This window comes from Schistocerca gregaria, chromosome 1, assembly GCF_023897955.1.
Source record: "Schistocerca gregaria isolate iqSchGreg1 chromosome 1, iqSchGreg1.2, whole genome shotgun sequence".
NCBI classification, from domain to species: domain Eukaryota; kingdom Metazoa; phylum Arthropoda; class Insecta; order Orthoptera; family Acrididae; genus Schistocerca; species Schistocerca gregaria.
Window position 1 is genome coordinate 448,151,982 of NC_064920.1, and position 18,858 is coordinate 448,170,839.

An 18,858-nucleotide genomic window follows, 5' to 3' on the forward strand; every position below is an offset into this window, starting at 1 on the left:
GACACATATTGACAATGGCTCGTCAGATATAGCTAGTATGACTCAGTTGCGCTGACCAGATAATGATTTTGCTATCAGAACCAATCACTGAATAAATTAAGGTCATACTGCCTTTTGGCTATGACCATGTATTCTCTTTCCAGATCACACATGTATGCCCAACAATGACTGAACAAAGTATCTTACCTTTCACTTATTGTAATTTATCTTAGATTTACACATTTAAATATGGTATTCATCAGAGAGCTGACAGCTGAAATTGTAATGTTGTCACCCTGTTTTGTATGCATCTTGAGTCTCAAAGCCTTCACTCTTCACCAACCTTCATCCTCTGATGATCAGGTGATTTAAACAATCAGTTATAATAACATTATAAAACAATTTTAGTTTATTTACATTTATTGTTTCTATGTTATGATGATCAGCTTCAAGTAAAGTATTAAAATAGATCTCAGACACAGATTGGTAAGCTGCACAAACAATGAGTTGTTTCACAAAAATTCTCAAGTATCAAACAAACATCTTGACTGTTCAGACACCACTGAATGACATAGTTTCTCAGTGACCTAATTCTCATCACAGACAGACTAATAACACAATTACTTTATTGACAAACACAAACAAACTGTTTTAGCTGACTGAATACTTGCCCCCAACTGATTACGGACTTGTATGTGAACCCTATATATAAATAATATTATAGAAATAAAATAGAAAGAAACTTCCACATGGGAAAAATATATCAAAAACAAAGATTCCAAGACTTACCAAGCGGGAAAGCGCCGGCAGACAGGCACATGAACAAACACACAAACACACACACAGAATTACTAGCTTTCGCAACCGATGGTTGCTGTGTGTGTGTTTGTGTGTTTTGTTCATGTGCCTGTCTGCCGGCGCTTTCCCGCTTGGTAAGTCTTGGAATCTTTATAATATTATAGAAACTACGAAATTTTAAAATTTAATGCCATGCATTATTAATAACAATATAAATATCATAAGAGGTATAGAATATAACTTCACATTAGTCACAGATTTTATTGTGGTTAGTGGGTGTCTGAATGTTCTTAAATTAATATGAATAATGTTTCCATTTTGTAAGAGGAGATGTTTGATGTGTAGATACCTGGATCAACAAAAGCTCAAAAAGAATTTTATGGTTTGAATATTCCATGTAGCTAAAATGTTATTTTAGGATAGCTATACAATTTTGGAAACAGATAAAGTGGGACTATAAAATTCTGACATTGAAATTTCAAAAGAATTACATTGTAGGATTCAAATATTCTTGGATATGATACTTTCTAAGCTACATAGTTTTTGTAAACAGTAATAAGTTATTTGACATAATAGAAGTACATTAAAATATGTTATGCCACTCTAGAAACAAACAGTTATCAGTGGGATTCAAATTTGGAGAGCACATAGTTTTTGTGAATTATACATTCAGAATTGTTCTTTAAATAAATTGTTTCTACATGAACTATTTGTTCTGTTGTTCCCAGCTGGCTGTAAAATATTGTTTTGAAAAATAAAATTTATCAGTACACAGTGTGTTTAAGAGTTTAGCAGTTTTATGTAGTATTCAGTTTTATGCATTCAAATTACACGCATTACATGTAGGACAGGAAACAAAAATGAAGAACTATATTTACAGAGTGGAACTGCAACAAATAGAAATAGAGCCATTCCACATTGTTACATCTCAAAACATATATTGCAGAAAAAGCAACAATCAGATTACATTAAATACTGAACTTGTTATCCTGCTCCAGCTCACTGTGTACATATTGTGTTGACCCAAATCCTGAAGTTCTTCATTGTGGTGTACACCATGGGGAATATTTCACATTTTTTAACATATGTTTTTGTTATATGGAAGCTTAATTTTTGCATAAAGTGCTTTATATGACAAAAAATATCTTGATGTCTACTATTGTTGGCTCCAAAGATGCCATCCACTTAATTAATTTAATAGTTAAGGAATACTTACAGAATACTTAATTAGTTTAATACTTAAGGAATGGCTTCAGTGGTTTCTGATTCACTGAAATTGTTATTTATGTTAATACTGCCTGAAATGTAATGAATGGCAATTTACACGTTTTGGGTGAATAAATACAGGTTGTAATTATGCTCTTGTTCATACCAGATGATTGTTTCATCAAGACTGAGAGCAGGAAATTCTACTAATCTATTTATTTTCTTCAGGCTTTTATAAAATGGAGATCACTTCATGGATGGTAGCATTTCTATTCTGATTCCAAAGAGTTGTTTTAGTTCGAGATGCATGTTACTAGCTAAATTACTTCATAACTATCAGTATTGATGTTATCATTAAAAAAACTATGGAAAGACAAAATCAAACATTCCCACCTTCCCCATTCAATCTGAGTGGCCAACAACACTTAATAGTAAACAGTTTTCAGTAGACATCCACCAAATTTACTCTCACCAATCTCTAGCTATTCAGTGAGAATCACTATATAGTTTGTGGCATCATATGGGCTACACATCATGTACCAAGCCTCATCATTCAAGAAATCCTCCTTCAACTGCTCCACAAACCAGTAATAAGATTGTTTCAGACACAAATCATTATTGTGAACCAGCTCTTGTGATCACAGACTTCTTGCTAATAGCATGAATTGGATTTTACAGTTTCTCGATTGAGCACTCAGTCAAAAATTGTGTACCAAAGCTGCAAGGGAAGTCCACTGCAATAGATCAGAACATCTAGCAAAGAGTTCTTGCAATATATTTAACGAGAAAAAATATCATAGTTTGCTCAAAAATGATATGCATGAATAATGTTACAAAATAGCAGTAGGAAGTGTCCTCTACCATGGACTTAAGTACTTTGCTCAGTATAGTATTAGACAGCATTGCAGAAGGTAGATACTGCACTTCTTCAATTCTGTGAACTGATTTCTCTTCATTGTTGACACTGTAGTACCAATACAATAAGGAACAATGGATGGTATGAAATGTAATGAGCACATGAGGTTGGTAGCAGGGAAGATGAATAGTTGACTTTTGTGCATTGGAGAATTTTAGGGAAGTGTAGCTCATCTATAAACATTTGCACCATCCATTCTTGAGTACTGCTCAAGTGTTGGGATAATCCACCAAACTGAACAGAACTAATAAATACAACAAGGAATTATTTGTCTAATTGGCTTTTGTTGATTAGATGTGGGGGCCCAACTGACACAAGAAATGAACCAGTAGCCAATGAAGTGGTTTCCAGCCGGGCTGCACCAAAAATGGTTAGGTCAATTTTATATTTTGGAAAGATACTTTTCCCAGATACCAAACTAGTACTTCTTATTGTAACACAATGACTGGCAAATACTGTTTGGACTTTCAGGGCAGCTGGATGAAAAATTCCATTGTAAAATAAAAACAGCTCATTCATCAGCATAACACAGCTGCCCACAATGTTGATTTAACAATCAGCAAACTGCTGCATTCCAAGTATGACATTTTATAATGAATACATTATATCAGATGAACTCTTCATTCCAAAGGTGCATATTGAGGAGATCCTTAAGGATATGGACTATGTAATTTTTTCTTACATTGTGTGATTAACAAAAAATAACAATAATAATAACAGTGATAATATTAATAATACTAATTGTAATACATACAGTGTGACTTCCCCTTGTATTCTGTCTGGTATATATGTACTTTTTTATTATGATATTTTGCTGCATTTCCTATGCCTGTACATAGCACATTGTTGTTGTTGTGGTCTTCAGTCCTGAGACTGGTTTGATACAGCTCTCCGTGCTACTCTATCCTGTGCAAGCCTCTTCATCTCCCAGTACCTACTGCAGCTTACATCCTTCTGAATCTGCTTAGTGTATTCATCTCTTTGTCTCCCTGCACATAATGAGATAAAACATGCAGGGTGCAATTGTATTTTCACTTATGTCCAACCACAGCACAACACAGTTTATATCACTTACATTTCAATGACACATAGACTGCATGGCTCACTGTCAATTCTACAGCAGTTCATACCAATATGTAGGTACAAAGGTGAGCCCCAAATAGTGTATCATAAACTTGTAACATACTCTGCATGCTGCAACATGGAGCATAGAAGAGACTGCTATGTATTAGTAGTAGTCATTCTCGTTCCTGTTACTATCTCAAATGGGGCAAAGAATACATGATGGTATATATGCCTCTGTGTGAGCCCTAATTTCTCTTATCTTGTCTTCACAGTCCTTACATGTAGTGTGCATTTGTACTTTGGCAACAGAAGAATCATTCTGCGGTCAGCCACAAACAGTGCTTCTCTAAATTTTCTCAATAGTGTTTCACAAAAAAACTATGGTCTTCCCTGCAGGGGTTTCCATCTGAATTCAAAGAGCATTTCTGTAATACTTGAGTGCTGAACAAACACACTGATAACTGACCTTGTAGCATGCCTCTGAATTGCTTCATTGTCTTCCATCAGTTCAACTTCCAAGCAGTATTCAAGAATTGATTGGACAAATGTTCCATACACAGTCTCCTTTATAGATGAGTTACAGTTTCCTAGAATTCTCGCAGTGAACCAAAGTCAACTATTCACATCTCCTACTACTGACCTCATGTGCTCATTTCATTCCATACCACTTTGCAATGTTACAGTTAGTTATTTACTTGACATGATTGAGTCAAGAAGCACACTACTAATACTGTACTTAAATGTTACAGGATTTTTTCCCCTTCTCATCTGCTTTAACGTACACTTTTCCACATTTAGAAGAAGCTGTCATTCATTCCACCAGACAGTAATTCTGAATCCTCCTACAGTCATTCAATGAGGGCACTTTCCCATGCACTGCAGTGTCAGCAGCAAACAGTTGCAGTGTGGTGCTCACCCTTCTCATCAGATCATTGTTCTATACAGAGAATGAAAGTGATCTTCTCACACTTTCCTGGGGCATTCCTGGTGACATCTTTGCCTCTGATGAACATTTGACATTCAGGACAATGTACTAAATTCTATTACCCCTCAAATATTCCTATGCTGTATGCTTAGACCTTCGTTAACAGTCTGCATTAGGTCTTGTCAAGTACTTTCTGGAAATTGAAGAATATGTTACCCTTCGTCCATTTGTTTACTGGACATCATCTAAGAAAAGACAAGCTGAGTTCCACATCAGTGATGCTTTCTAAATAAGTGCTGATTTGTGGTCAGAAGCTTTTCTGTCTCAAGGAAATTTATTGTGTTTGAACATAGAAAATATTCCAGAAATCTGCAGCAAACCAATGTTAATGATCCAGAATGAGATTTTCACTCTGCAGTGGAGTGTGCACTGATACGAAGCTACCTGGCAGATTAAAACTGTGTGCCCGACCAAGACTCGAATTCGGGACCTTTGCCTTTCGCGGGCTAGTGCTCTACCATCTGAGCTACCGAACCATGACTCACGCCCGGTCCTCACAGCTTTATTTCTGCCAGTATCTCGTCTCCTACCTTCCAGACTTTACAGAAGCACTTGCCCGCGAAAGCAGAAGTCTCGAATTCGAGTCTCAATCGGGCACACAGTTTTAATCAGCCAGGAAGTTTCAATGTTAATGATATTGGCCTGAAATTTTGTGGGTCTGTTCTTTTACCCTTCTTGTATACGAGAGTCACCTGAGGTTTTCCCCCAGTCGCTGCAAAAAAAAAAAAAAATAAAAATAAAATAAAATAAAATAAAATAAAATAAATAAAAATAAAAAAACCTGTGAGAGATTGGCAATAAATAATGGGTGTAGCAAAAGTGTTGGACAAACTTTCCGGAAAGGTTATTCACTTATAGAAGAATAAAATGTATTATATGGACATCAGTCGAGAAACACTTTATTTTCATGTTACAGCTCATTTTCTGCTTCTCTTTATAATTGCATTAGTAATGGAAACACACACAAACAGATCACGCTAGTATTAATGGAACGTTTTCTTGCTTGGTGACCCCGGTATTTCTGAGCTGCGGACTGGTAAACACTGCCAGTCTTCTGTCACTGTAAGCTTTGGGCATGCTCAGCAACCATCATGTGTCGCAATGGTCGAATGTTGTGTATTACAGTGATTGGAGATCTTTGCTTGATCACCTGGATCGCAAGGATGGTAAAAGCCTCTGCTAATAAACCTCAATCTCAAGCTTTTCTGCATGCCAATGAGATGCATGGCTATTGAGGTAGAACAGTTGTTATTGGGCAACCTCTGGGGAAACTGCCGCACCTCAGTTGTATAAGGCTTACTTAAGCAAGTAGAGCTCGTTCTGAGTGCAAGCTTATATCCCTAGTTGCTAAAGGGACCGAGATGGAACTCTCGAAATTTGCTGTTCCTCCTCTTCCTCCCAGCGTAATATCAAGTCTGCCAAGAGGGATCGTGTAGCCAGTCCTCCATACTCAGGAATGTTTCGGAGTTCTAGTGTATGTAGTAACATGCTGCTAGTCAGAATGTGTTTTTACTAGTTAAAAGGAAACAGGGCACCTTCGAAAAAGTCTCACCTTCTTACATTCTAAAGGGATTAGAGAGGATTGTAGATACATTAAAATCCGTTAATCATTTGCAAAATGGGACACTGTTGGTCGAAACCTCAAGTTCCAAACGAGCGAAAAACCTTCAGAAAGCCAAAAGCCCTGGGGAATGTACCAGTGAGACTGACCTCCATACGAATTTGAACTACTACAAAGATGTGGCGTGGAGGAATCTGGTGGACATTCTCAAAGACGAAACTAAAGGTGAATTGGCCCAACAAGGCATTATTGAAGTCCAAAATATAATGACAAGGGTGAAAAGCGATCTGGTTAAGTCCAACTCGTTTGTACATCCTTTTAACAGCACGAAACGTCCACAGAATATGAGGGCAGGTTTCATTCACCTAAGGGTGCTGTGTGGTGCAGACACCAATCAAATGCATTGTTTCAAACGCCAGAGTTTTTGGGCATGCTTCTGTGGGGTTTAAGGCAGAAGCCACTAGTGGCAAATGTGTTATGACTGCTCACAAAAGAGTCACTTGTTCATCTCTCCTGAAGTGTATGAATTTCTCTGGGGATTACCCTGTCATGAGTAGGGACTGCAGTCTTGAAGAGCCGTAGATACAAGAATGTAAAACTACCAAGTACATTTCATACGATAGGGCTGAAGAGATGTATAAGGCCATTCTACCCTCAATATTCGCTACCTCTTTTGCTTCTGTTCAAAAGACAGATTCTACTACACAAATGGAGGTTGTTAGTATCAGCATTAGCACCAGCGGTTGTCGATGCACTCATGCTGCTGCAGTTACTTCAAAACCCATACCTTCTCCCAGAACATAAGAAAAGGCTGTGGTTGCCGACTTTGCGGTGCTCAATGTCTCTCCAGAGGTTCAGTCTGGTGCACCACACAGCACTTCCACTAGCAGCGTAGGGGCTCCAAAGCCTCCACAAGCAAAAATTAAAAAAAATAAAAAACCATGTCAAAGGTAGAGAATCAACTGCTGACGGAGACAGGAAGCAAGCTGTCTGTTGGGTTCGATATCTCTCTTTCTCTCTCTCTCTCTCTCTCTCTCTCTCTCTCTCTCTCTCTCTCTCTCTCTCTCTCCTTGACTCTCCACTGGAAAGAGAATGTGAAAGTGCTACCACCATGATAAGTGACTCCCATATTACAGTGAAACATTAATGGGTTCAGGACACATGTGAAGGAACATGAGCACCACCTTTGCTTGTTTGCAGGAAAGGCATTTTAAAGCTTCTGACACCCCTGTATTATGGGGTTACACATTCCATCACAAGGTTGACGTGCCTAGAGAAAGGGCCAGGGAGAGATCACTGTGTTTGTCAGTAACGCACACCACTCCTCTGCTCTCCCTCTGGCTACTGACCTGCAAGCAGTTGCAGTTGACATTCATCTGTGTCAGAGGATCACTGTTTGCTCACTGTACTTACCTCAACAAGATGTGATAGACACTGAAGCTCTCACAGATCTTATAGAACAACTCCCCTGACCATTTCACCTGCCGGGAGACCTCACTGCCCGTCAGTTATTGTGGGGTTCGACCTCTACTTGCACTCAGGGTTGGGTTTTGGAGACATATCATAAGCTGTGCACCCTCAACATGGGCACTTCCACTCCTTTCAGTGCTGCTACTGGGTCATCCTCAGTTGACGACCTCTCTTTCTGCTCTCCAGCCATTGCAGGAAGTCATTGATGACCACCATTCCAGTGATCATTTTAATCGTTACCGCCGTATTTTTAATTTACCTAAATATCATACCTGTATGTGCAACACCATTCTCCATTTTAAACACTTTGCGGTTTTTGGACCTCAATTTTGACTCCAGACTGTCTTGGTTATCAATGACGTGAAGGCAAGGCCCAGATAGCATTGAACTTTTTGAAGTGTCAGCAGCAGTTTGCATTAAAATGCCGTGAGACGACGCTGCCATTTGGATGCACTTTTAATAACTTTTCTTATGCCTTGTCTTCCAACAACCTTACGCATTTTGACTTTCCGTCTTTTTCAAAGGAAATGCTATGTAAGTTATGTAAAACTATTCATAGATACATTGCACTATATCAACATTCTCAATTGCGAGACAAGTGCAAAAGTTTTGCACTTGCCTCACGGTTGAGAATGGTGTAGGAGAGGTTAGCCACAAGAAGCTTTTTAGAGGTTGGAGAGAAATACGGAAACATGAACTACACAACGCAATACCATGTCCCTGTCGGCATTCAAACCAACTTCCAGTCCATCTCAGAATTGATAAAAACCGGTTCTGCATTCGAGGAACTCTTGTGTCTGGTGATATTACAGAAACAAATTTCAAGCATTCCTGCAAGCAGTTCTTTCAAGTGCTTGAAGCTTAATCTGCCTGGCAAGGTTAGATCCAGGCAGTTAATGTACGACATTTTTCTTACGTTTTCCGATAATTTTATGACAATGACAAGCATTTCGCAGACCTCTTACCAGTCATTGCAGATGCGTGACGTATTTTTCCAAGTGCGTTTCTCCTGACTGCTATGTTATTCACCAACCTATATCATATTTTTAAATTAATAAAGTAAGCAGTGTCTTAGAGAACCTTCCGATGACCATCCTTAAGAGGTACACACGACAATTACCCTTGCATAAGCCTATTACGACAGTTTTGTGTTATAAAGCCTACTTGAAAAATTGAATCTGAGATATGATATGCACAAAGCCGGACTGAAAATACAAACAAAGCACACTCAGGCGACGTGGCTGGTTCATGAAGCTCTGGAGACCGTTGTCAAATCGTCAATGCTTCACTTCACACGTTCGGTATGTGTTGGCAACAATGAGAATATTTTGAGGGCCATCAATATTGCTCGTTAATATTTGTAATACTGACAGTATATCAATACGCGGCCTCAGATGGTCAATATATTGACAGTCTGACAATATTATTCAACATGTGAGGGCCCCTTTAAGCTAGTGCCGGTACTCGTCTTTCAAATACCCTGAACGCTTTGGACCAACTTTAAACACAATTAATTAGATATTATGTGGGAAGATGCAAATGATGAAGGCACTTACCGACGATCAAAACCGTAATGTGAGGAGGTGCAAGACGATGGACAATTTCTGATGTGTGTAGAAACTTGTTTTAAGAAAAGGTGACGTTGTGGACCTGCGCAACTAAACAGACGGTACCAAAGAATAGCCCAATAACTTCACAGATTGTTTAATTACCTATATGTTTCCAGCACATCTTATCTAAATACAGTCTCTAGTCATATTGCTGCCGGACACAGAACAAGTAAATAAGTGGCCATTACTTTTCCGGCTTACAAGACTGTATTCACTCTCTCCGATGCAGTCTCGCCTGTGTTTTGATTGTTGCTTCGGCTCTGGACTGTGATGATGCATCTGCTCAACACCCACATGCGTAAGCGACAAAACTATGTGGAGTGAATGTCTTGGGGGCGCTATTAGCGTATGAAATGCGGGAAGAATGATTGCCTCAATGCCCCTGTGCACACTGTCAGTTATACGGCTTAATCTTGTCGTTGTGGCCCCTACCGGAGCGATACGTGGGAGGACTGTAGTAGTCTATATTCCCAAATTATTGACTCGACACTGATTGTAGAAACTTTGAGCATCCTTTCACGGGACAGCTGACGTCTCTCTTCAAGCAGCACGGCTTCTTCAGCGTTTCCATGGCGCTCTCCGGTGAATCAGACAAACCTGCGACCATTCGCGTTGTGCCCTTCTTTTATACGTTCAATTTCAGTGTTAAAATTTGGTACGGGTTCCACGCACTTGACTACTTTTCTGTGATGCATCCCACGAGATTTTCGTAAGCTATCTTCTTTGTAGACTATCCGCAGTTTATCAAATGCAGATATATTCGTCATTAGGGAGTGCCCATTATCATTAGGGTATACAAAACTGTCCAGCTTCAATCTGCAGACTACTTCTCTTCAGTACATACAGAGAAACGATCTTCAGACAGAAGCTGAACGCTTTTGTCCGCATTTTCCCCGTAACCTACCAATGAACCAGTGACTCCATCAGCTTTATGTGCGGGTGAGTACATGTGACCGTTCCATGTCATGTCATGTGCTGCATCCAGGAATTGATATGAGTTGACTGATTTCAGTTATGATTCACTGATATTACTTTTTTGGGTTTTGTGAAGTGAATAATTTTACATTACATGACGTGTATATCGAGTTGCCAATCTTTGCACCGCTTTGAAATCTTGTCAGTATCTGACAAAATATTTGTGCAGTTTTTTTTCCCCCCTTGCATAAGACAGCAAGGTGCTAATTATCCGAATTGTGCATTATCCGTGCGTAGTCCGTCGATTCATAAAAAAATGAAAAACATAACCTTACGTATTCTGTTCTAATTAGAACGAATATTTACATTAAATTTACTATTAAAATAAAAGATTTTGGTTGTGACAACGTAGATGACGAAAACATCCGCGAGTGATTAAATATCGATCTGACTGTGGACCTGGATTCGAGCAGGTGAACGAGATGTAGTGAACGTTGCGTGCTCGGCGCAGGAAGACACTGAAGATGGTGCGATCAAAGAGCCCATTATCACTCACACTGATTCACTTAATGCTTTGATCTGTTGTTCGGGTATGTAGGACAAAATTTGTTTCACTGTACTGAGGTTTTACTATCGGGAAAATGAAAACTGTCGCCAGAAAAAAAAATTAAATGAAAAACGAAAACTTAAAGTAACTGGAAGGTAGTGATACGAAATGCAGTGAAATTTATCGTAGTTTTGTATATAAGTTGTCCCTTCGCAGCGAATAACGCGTAAGCTTTCAAACGTGACAACCAGTACTTTTTCAAAATACTGTTAATAGCCGTTTCCGTTCAAAATAATGTTGCTTTGGATATCTGTGTTTTGGGTTATCTGTGCAGTCTCGGGTCTGCATTACCCCAGATAAATGGAACCTTGCTAAATTTAATTATAGACCAGTGCATCATGTGTAAAATGTTTGAAATTGCTGTTAATACTGTCTACCAGGCCATTTCGACCATACAACATGAAAAAGATGGGCCCCAGCACATTCGCTTTGGGCTTTCCTAAAGTATGTGAAGACGACCCTCCAACCAAGAGAACATGCTGCTTCCTCCTACCAATAACCCTCAGTCTGGTCTCGCATTTTCTGTCATCCCATGCGATCATACTTTATTTAATAAGCGTTGCTGTGGTACGGTACCGAGTTAAATGCTTTTCGGAAGTCGAAGAAATGCTCGAATAGCTTACAGCGTAATATGCTACCTTGCGGGACAAGGGCCTTTGCTATATGATAAGAAACAGTGTTTTTTAACGTGTTAATTACAGATAATAGAGTGCGGCTATACTCAACCTGATTCCCGCAGCAGGTGTTCGGCGGACGCCTCTGCTGCAAGGGCAACGGACAACAGCAACAGCAGCGCCAGTCGCGGGACCGATGTCATCCTTGCTGCCATTGTGACGGTCAGTCACATCTGCGTAGGAATCATCCACTGTGCAACGCTTATGTACCCCTGCTCATCCGGCCGGCTTGCGCAAACTGCGGCGAGGAAGGGAAGAGAGAGAGAGAGAGAGTGGCGGGGGTATTCCGTAAACGGGTGTATGCAGTGGCGTTCAGATTCTTCTGTTAAGGAAAGTCAAATACGCGGCCAGTTCGAGTGCATTTTAGCCCAGAAGCAATATATGTCGCTCCCTTCCCCCTTCCCCAGTCCCTGCCCTCAGACAGAAGTTGCCTTTTCTTGGACTTCTGCAAATATCTTTGAAAATACACTACTGGCCATTAAATTGCTACAGACGCGAAATTTAACCGACAGGAATAAGATGCTGTGATACGTAAATGATTAGTTTTGAGGGCATTAACGCAAGGTTGGCGCTGATGGCGACACCTACAACGTGCTGACATGAGGAAAGTTTCCAACCGAATTCTCATACACAAACAGCAGTTGGCCGGCGTTGCCTGGTGAAACGTTGTTGTGATGTCTCGTGTAAGAAGGAGAAATGCGTACCATCACGATTCCGACTTTGATAAAGGTTGGATTGTAGCCTATCGCGATTGCGGTTTAATGTATCGCGACATTGGTGCTCACGTTGGTCGAGATCCAATGACTGTTAGAAGAATATGGAATCGGTGGGTTCTGGAAGGTAATACGGAACGCCGAGCTGGATCCCAACGGCCTCTTATCTCTAGCAGTCGAGATGACGCATCTTATCCGCATGGCTGTGACGTATCGTGCAGCCACGTCTCGATCCCTGACAACAACCATTTGCACAAACAGTCCGACGACGTTTGCAGCAGAATGGATTATCAGCTAGGAGACCATGGCTTCGGTTACCCTTGACGCTGCACCACAGACAGGAGCGCCTGCGACGATGTACTCAACGACGAACCCGGGTGCACGAATGGCAAAACGTCATTTTTCCGGATGATTCCAGGTTCTGTTTACAGCATCACGATGGTAGGATCCGTGTTCGGCGACATCGCGGTGAACGCACATTGGAAGCATGTATTCGTCATCGCCATACTGGCGTATCACCCGGCGTGATGGTATGGGGTGCCATTGGTTACACGTCTCGGTGACCTCTTGTTCACATTGACGGCACTTTGAACAGTGGACGTTACATTTCAGATGTGTTACGACCTGTGGCCCTACCCTTCATTCGATCCCTGCGGAACCCTACAATTCAGCAGGATAATGAGCGACCGCATGTTGCAGGTCCTGTATGGGCCTTTCTGGATACACAAAATGTTCGACTGCTGCCCTGGCCAGCACATTCTCCAGATCTCTCACCAACTGAAAGCGTCTGGTCATTGGTGGCCGAGCAACTGGCTCGTCACAATACGCTAGTCACTACTCTTGATGAACTGTGGTATCGTGTTGAAGCTGCAAGTACGTGAACACGCCATCCAAGCTCTGTTTCACTCAATGCCCACGTGTATCAAGGCCATTATTACGGCCAGAGGTGGTTGTTCTGGGTGCTGGTTTCTCAGGATCTATGAACGCAAATTGCGTGAAAATGTAATCACATGTCAGTTCTAGTATAATATATTTGTCCAATGAATACCTGTTTATCATCTGCATTTCTTCTTGGTGTAGCAATTTTAATGGCCAGTAGTGTAATTTAATTCTAGTGATCTTTGATGTTCGTTGTCTTTTGTGTTAAGGTAAGTTCGACGTAAACATTCCTCTGTAACAGAAATAAATTTTTAATTTTTATTCCGGTGCTAAATATTAAGAGAAGAAAGAATTCCCTTTCGCCTAAAGTAGTTTCTCGAACTTTTTAGTGAAAAACTTTTTTTTTTACAGAAATTCCGGGAGAGTTTGGAGCACTGGATGAGACGGAGTGGTGGCGTATTTCACAAAGAAACAGAACTAATACGCTTGGAAGAACACAGCTGTGCCATATTGTACGTGTGCACCCCTATTCTTAATCGTAAAAGCATTAGCTTAGGAAGCTACCATTATCTGTGCTTGAATACAGGACAAATTTTGAAATTTCAAGGTGGAAAAAATTTACTCTCTATGACTGGAACCTTCTCATAGTCTACGGGTTCAACACAGAGCCACAGGTAATAAAAAAGCTACAAATTCTGATATCCAGTTGGTATACTACAGGACAATGCGGCAAACTGGAGAGACGAGACTAATTTTGATTCTACCGTCCAGTTTGAGGATGGTTTTGAATTGAGGTCCACATTCGTCTAGTCGTATATTGTCTCTGGGCTTCACTTGAGCCAGCCGACCAAAAGAGTAGCTTTCAAAATAAATTTTGTTCAGTTTCGGCTATGTCAGTCGACAACAGCAGCAAATAGCGTCGACATAAATAACAAAGTCTCTAATTTCGCTGAGAGACATTATAACCTATACGATGAACGTGCTCCCCTAAAAACAGTAGGAGTAAGAAGAAAACCTGCGTCATAGCTCACAGATCATCTCAAACACCTCATGAGTGTCAGAGACGCAGCACACAGGAAATAAAAGCGGCACCCGACATCTGATAATTACACCACATATAAACAGCTACGCAACCGAGTAAGTCAATCCATCAGGAATGCAAAACTCAGGCATGCCCACTCGCTAATTGAGAACTTTTCAGACCTGGCATAATGTGGAAGAATCCACGAGGTCTAGGAATAGGCAAACCCAACTCTGCTGCTTCCTCTACTGTCCCTAAACGAATATTTCGTAAAGCCGACATCTATACTTGACCAACACAAAAGGGCACCAACTACCGTTTCCATTAACGCATCAGTGGTTGGTGGACGAGAGAAATTTTCTCTGCAGACAATACGCCATAACATGGCCAGGAAGTCAATTGCGCGAATTCGTTCTGCAGCTGCAGGACACGATAGTATTACCGTGCAAACGATCGGTTTTCTCGCCGATCCACTGCTGCCCATAATAACTGATATTTTTAACAGTTCTTTTACCTCTTGCGTCCTATCAGACTGAAAGCAGAGATTCATAAAACCATTACCAAAGAAGGACTCTGCTAAAGAACCTTTCGACTACAGACCCATTTGCAATCTACCAGCACTATCCAAGATTTAACATTTTACATGAATACCAGTCTGGTTTCTGCCAAACTTGGAGCACGATGACTTCACTCATAAAAGCAACTGATGATTTAAAATAAAACTAAACTAAAACTAAACTTCGCCCGAACAGGTCCTGAGGGCCCAACGGTACCAACCAGCCGCCATGTCCTCCTCAGACAACTGGCGTCATTAGATATAGATATGGAGGGGCATGTGGTCAGCACACCGCTCTGCCGGACGTTTACGAGACCGGAGCCGTTACTTCTCAATCAAGTAGCTCCTCAGTTTGCCTCACAAGGGCTGAGTGCACCCCGCTTGCCAACAGCGCTCGGCAGACCGGATGGTCACCCATCCAAGTGCTAGCCCAGCCCGATAGTGCTTAATTTCGGTGATCTGACGGGAACCGGTGTTATCACCGCGGCAAGGCCGTTGGCGATTTAAAACAAGCTATGGAGAAACAGTAGGTGACTATTATGTGCTTTTTAAATTTTAGCAAAGCCTTCGACACTGTGGACTTTCACACTTTACTTGCAAAGCTCAAAAGCCTTAAGGTTTCTTCAAGTGCTGTAGAATGGTTCCACTCATACATTATGTCGGGCGAGGAGCGTGTAATACTTAGAAAAAACGGTGACAGTGGAGGAATGTAGTAACAGAAATCCCTCAAGGATCAGTATTAGGCCTGCTACTATTCTCATTATAAGTTAATGATGTCTCAACTGTTCTCTGCCACTATAAATATCATTTACATACTGATGACGCCAGCTATATCTAAGTGCAAATCCAACAAATTTGTGAGCAGACATCTAGCATGTAAATATTGATTTACTTACGTTGTCAGACTGGGTGCAAGAATTAGGTTTGGAACTTAACACATCTAAAACACAGCAGTCTTAGATGTTCATAAATGACTCATTACAATAAATTCATAGAATCTTAAACCGCACAGAAATAACCTTTCCTTCTTCTGGAAAGGACCTGGAAATAATTCTGGACCATCACCTAGACTGGACTGAGAACACAACTGCGGTCTGTAAGAGGTGCCAGCGTCACTTCTCTCACTACAGAAATACAAAGAAGTGTTTTCTTTCGAGCTTAAAAAGAAGCTCGTAGAGTCACTTGTACTCCATGTACACGACTATGGTGATACTATTCTCCAAGGACTTTCGTACGAAAGCTCATGTAGATTGGAATTGGCGATGAATGCTTGTGCACGATACATTTGTGGCATTAACGTTTAGGGTCATATCACTCCTACCTACATGGCAATAAGCACAGAAACAATCAGACGCTATGCTTACTCTATCGTCTTCTCAATCACTGTGCTCCCTCTTATTTGTCGTCAACTTTTACACTACTATCTGAACAGTACAGCAGAAACGCCTGCCCTCAACACAATAAAATCCTCTGAGTAGTAACCGTATTCTCTAAATCATTCTCCATATCAGGAACCGGAATCTGGAAAAATCTTCCACAAAATATCAGGGAAACCAAATCCCTCCCAAGCTTCAAAAGACAGCTAATGGCCCACCTTCTATCCTAAAAGCATTCTATCCCATACTCAGACCCGCGGCTTAGTCTCGCAAATTCTCTGTGCCCCACAATCCCCCCCCCCCCCCTCCCCCTCTTGTCTTCAGAGTTGTCTGTTTGTATTTTTTGTTTCGTATCTGAGTGAAAGCGCAGAAAAATCCATGGTCTGCTGAATGTAATGAACAGTATAATGAGTACAGAGTATAGATTGACGAAGGCAATAAGAAGCAGTAGAAATGAGAACAGCAAGAAACTTAATATCAGGATCGATGGTCACGAAGTAGATTAAGTTAAGAAATTCTGCTACCTAGGCAGTAAAATAACGAGTGACGGATGGTGCAAGTAGGACATCAAACGCAGACTATCAATGGTAAAAAGGGCATTCCTGGCCAAAACAAGTGTACTAATATCGGCCTTAATTTGAGGAAGACATTTCTGAGAACGTACGTCTGGAGTACGGTATTGTATGGTAGTGAAACATGCACTGCGGGAAAACCGGAAGAGAAGACAATCGAAGCATTTGAGATGTTGTGCTACAGACGAATGTTGAAAATTAGGTGATATGATAAGGTATGGAATGAAGAGGTTCTGCACAGAATCGGAGGGATAGGAATATGTGGAAAACACTGATAAGAATAAGGGACAGGATGATAGGACATCTGTTAAGACATGATGGAATGACTTTCATGGTGCTAGAGGGAACTGTAGAGGGCAAAAACTGTAGAGGAAGACAGAGAGCCGGCCGGGATGTCCGAGCGGTTCTAGGCGCTACAGTCTGGAGCAGAGCGACCGCTACGGTCGCAGGTTCGAATCCTGCCTCGGACATGGATGTGTGTGATGTCCTTTGGTTAGTTAGGTTTAATTAGTTCTAAGTTCTAGGCGACTGATGACCTCAGAAGTTAAGTCGCATAGTGCTCAGAGCCAATTTTTCAACGGGTTAGAAGAATAATCTATGGCGTAGTTTCCACGTTGAATAAAGAAACTGATGGCAATGTCGACCCATCGTAGTTCGTTGCGAACATTCCAGAATGCTCAGACATAGGTGTTAATGACGTAACTGATTGGTTGCGAGATGAAACGACTCTGGCTGTAGTACGATCTCTGATGTCGAAATTATCGTCGTTTATTCGTGTGCAGGCAACGAGGACACTGATGCCAGATTAGCTGACAAGTTTAGCAGTCAATCTGGACTTCATGCTACATACAGAGCTGGGAAAAAATGGTTTACCGGAACGCCTGGCGTAAGAACTGATGCTTGTGAAACTTCTCAATAGTTATGCCGCTCATAAAATACGAAATGATCTGGCTCAAAAGAAACATGATTATTGCAGTGTACTAAACCCACTGTGCTTTTCAGTATCTGCTCATACATGTAATTTACGTGGAAGTAATGTTTTTACTCGTAAATATATATAGTGCGTGTGTTTATAGCATTTAACACATGGCAATCTAAGCGTTATCTGAATTTCCGAATTTTCGGTAGTTGAGATCATCTACAGTCCCACCTATTCCGAATAAAATAGGGTCTATCGTACTTTGATTCTGACTATAAACAAATGCGACAAAAAGCTGCTGCCACACTGGCCAGAACTTGATGAAGTAAACAGAACAGCATTTCGCAAATGTAGTACCCTACTTTCAATGAGAATCGTAATTTCAGTATGTTTAAACCGTTTATGGACTATAAAATCCCTATGTTTGAGAAGATTGGATGAAACTGCGTGACCAATAAGCATTTAAACAAGCGTAAAAGACTTCCTTGCTAAGACCGCTAAAGGGAGAAAGAAAGAATCAAATACTGTAATTTCTACAGAACGTAGTTATGCTGCACTGAAAGGTGAAAAGTTTTGATTTTACCGTTGACCGTTTAGGGAAGCGATTGTCAAACATTTGCCAGTTGTTTACCGGACTGTTACCTACAGCTTTGAGATATTTGGCAACTGGAGCAGATTTCGAACTTTGTATCCTGCATTAGTCCTCGTAGATTGCCCACAATACTCCGCAACGCGATACGCGGATCGTCACAACTGCTTCAAAAGTGAGGTTAAATTTGACAAACAAGGTTACTATGTTTGGCGCTTGTTTGACGAGCCCGTGGATAGCAATAAAGAATTTCACAAATAAGGTAGGTAGTGCAGCTGTATAGAATCGTCGAATTCAGCTACAGATTTCCTGATCGTTGAAAACAAAAGAACCCATTCGTTATAAGTACTCACAAAATTTAGGCGATAACCTGTTCAAAACAGGATTTTCATGGCAGTAAGGTACTCTAGTTTTTCCATCATGATGGTACACGTTCAGAACAATTAC

At 40.8% G+C, this 18,858-nt stretch overlaps 1 protein-coding gene and 1 pseudogene across 2 annotated transcripts in view; both read right to left on the minus strand.

The window, feature by feature from the left end:
• Window positions 1-11,967, minus strand: part of LOC126356234 (uncharacterized) — a 47,523-nt gene extending 35,556 nt beyond the window's left edge. Inside the window, exon 1 of one of the 2 annotated variants that reach the window (XM_050007183.1) lies at window positions 11,839-11,967. In XM_050007183.1, the coding sequence (XP_049863140.1) occupies window positions 11,839-11,941 (103 nt within the window). In that variant the 5' untranslated portion in view covers window positions 11,942-11,967. The remainder of the gene's footprint in view (window positions 1-11,838) is intronic. The other variant, XM_050007090.1, reaches the window with a different exon arrangement.
• Window positions 11,968-15,337: 3,370 nt separating this feature from the next.
• LOC126289310 (5S ribosomal RNA) lies at window positions 15,338-15,455 on the minus strand (annotated as a pseudogene).
• Between the last annotated feature and the right edge of the window lie 3,403 nt (window positions 15,456-18,858).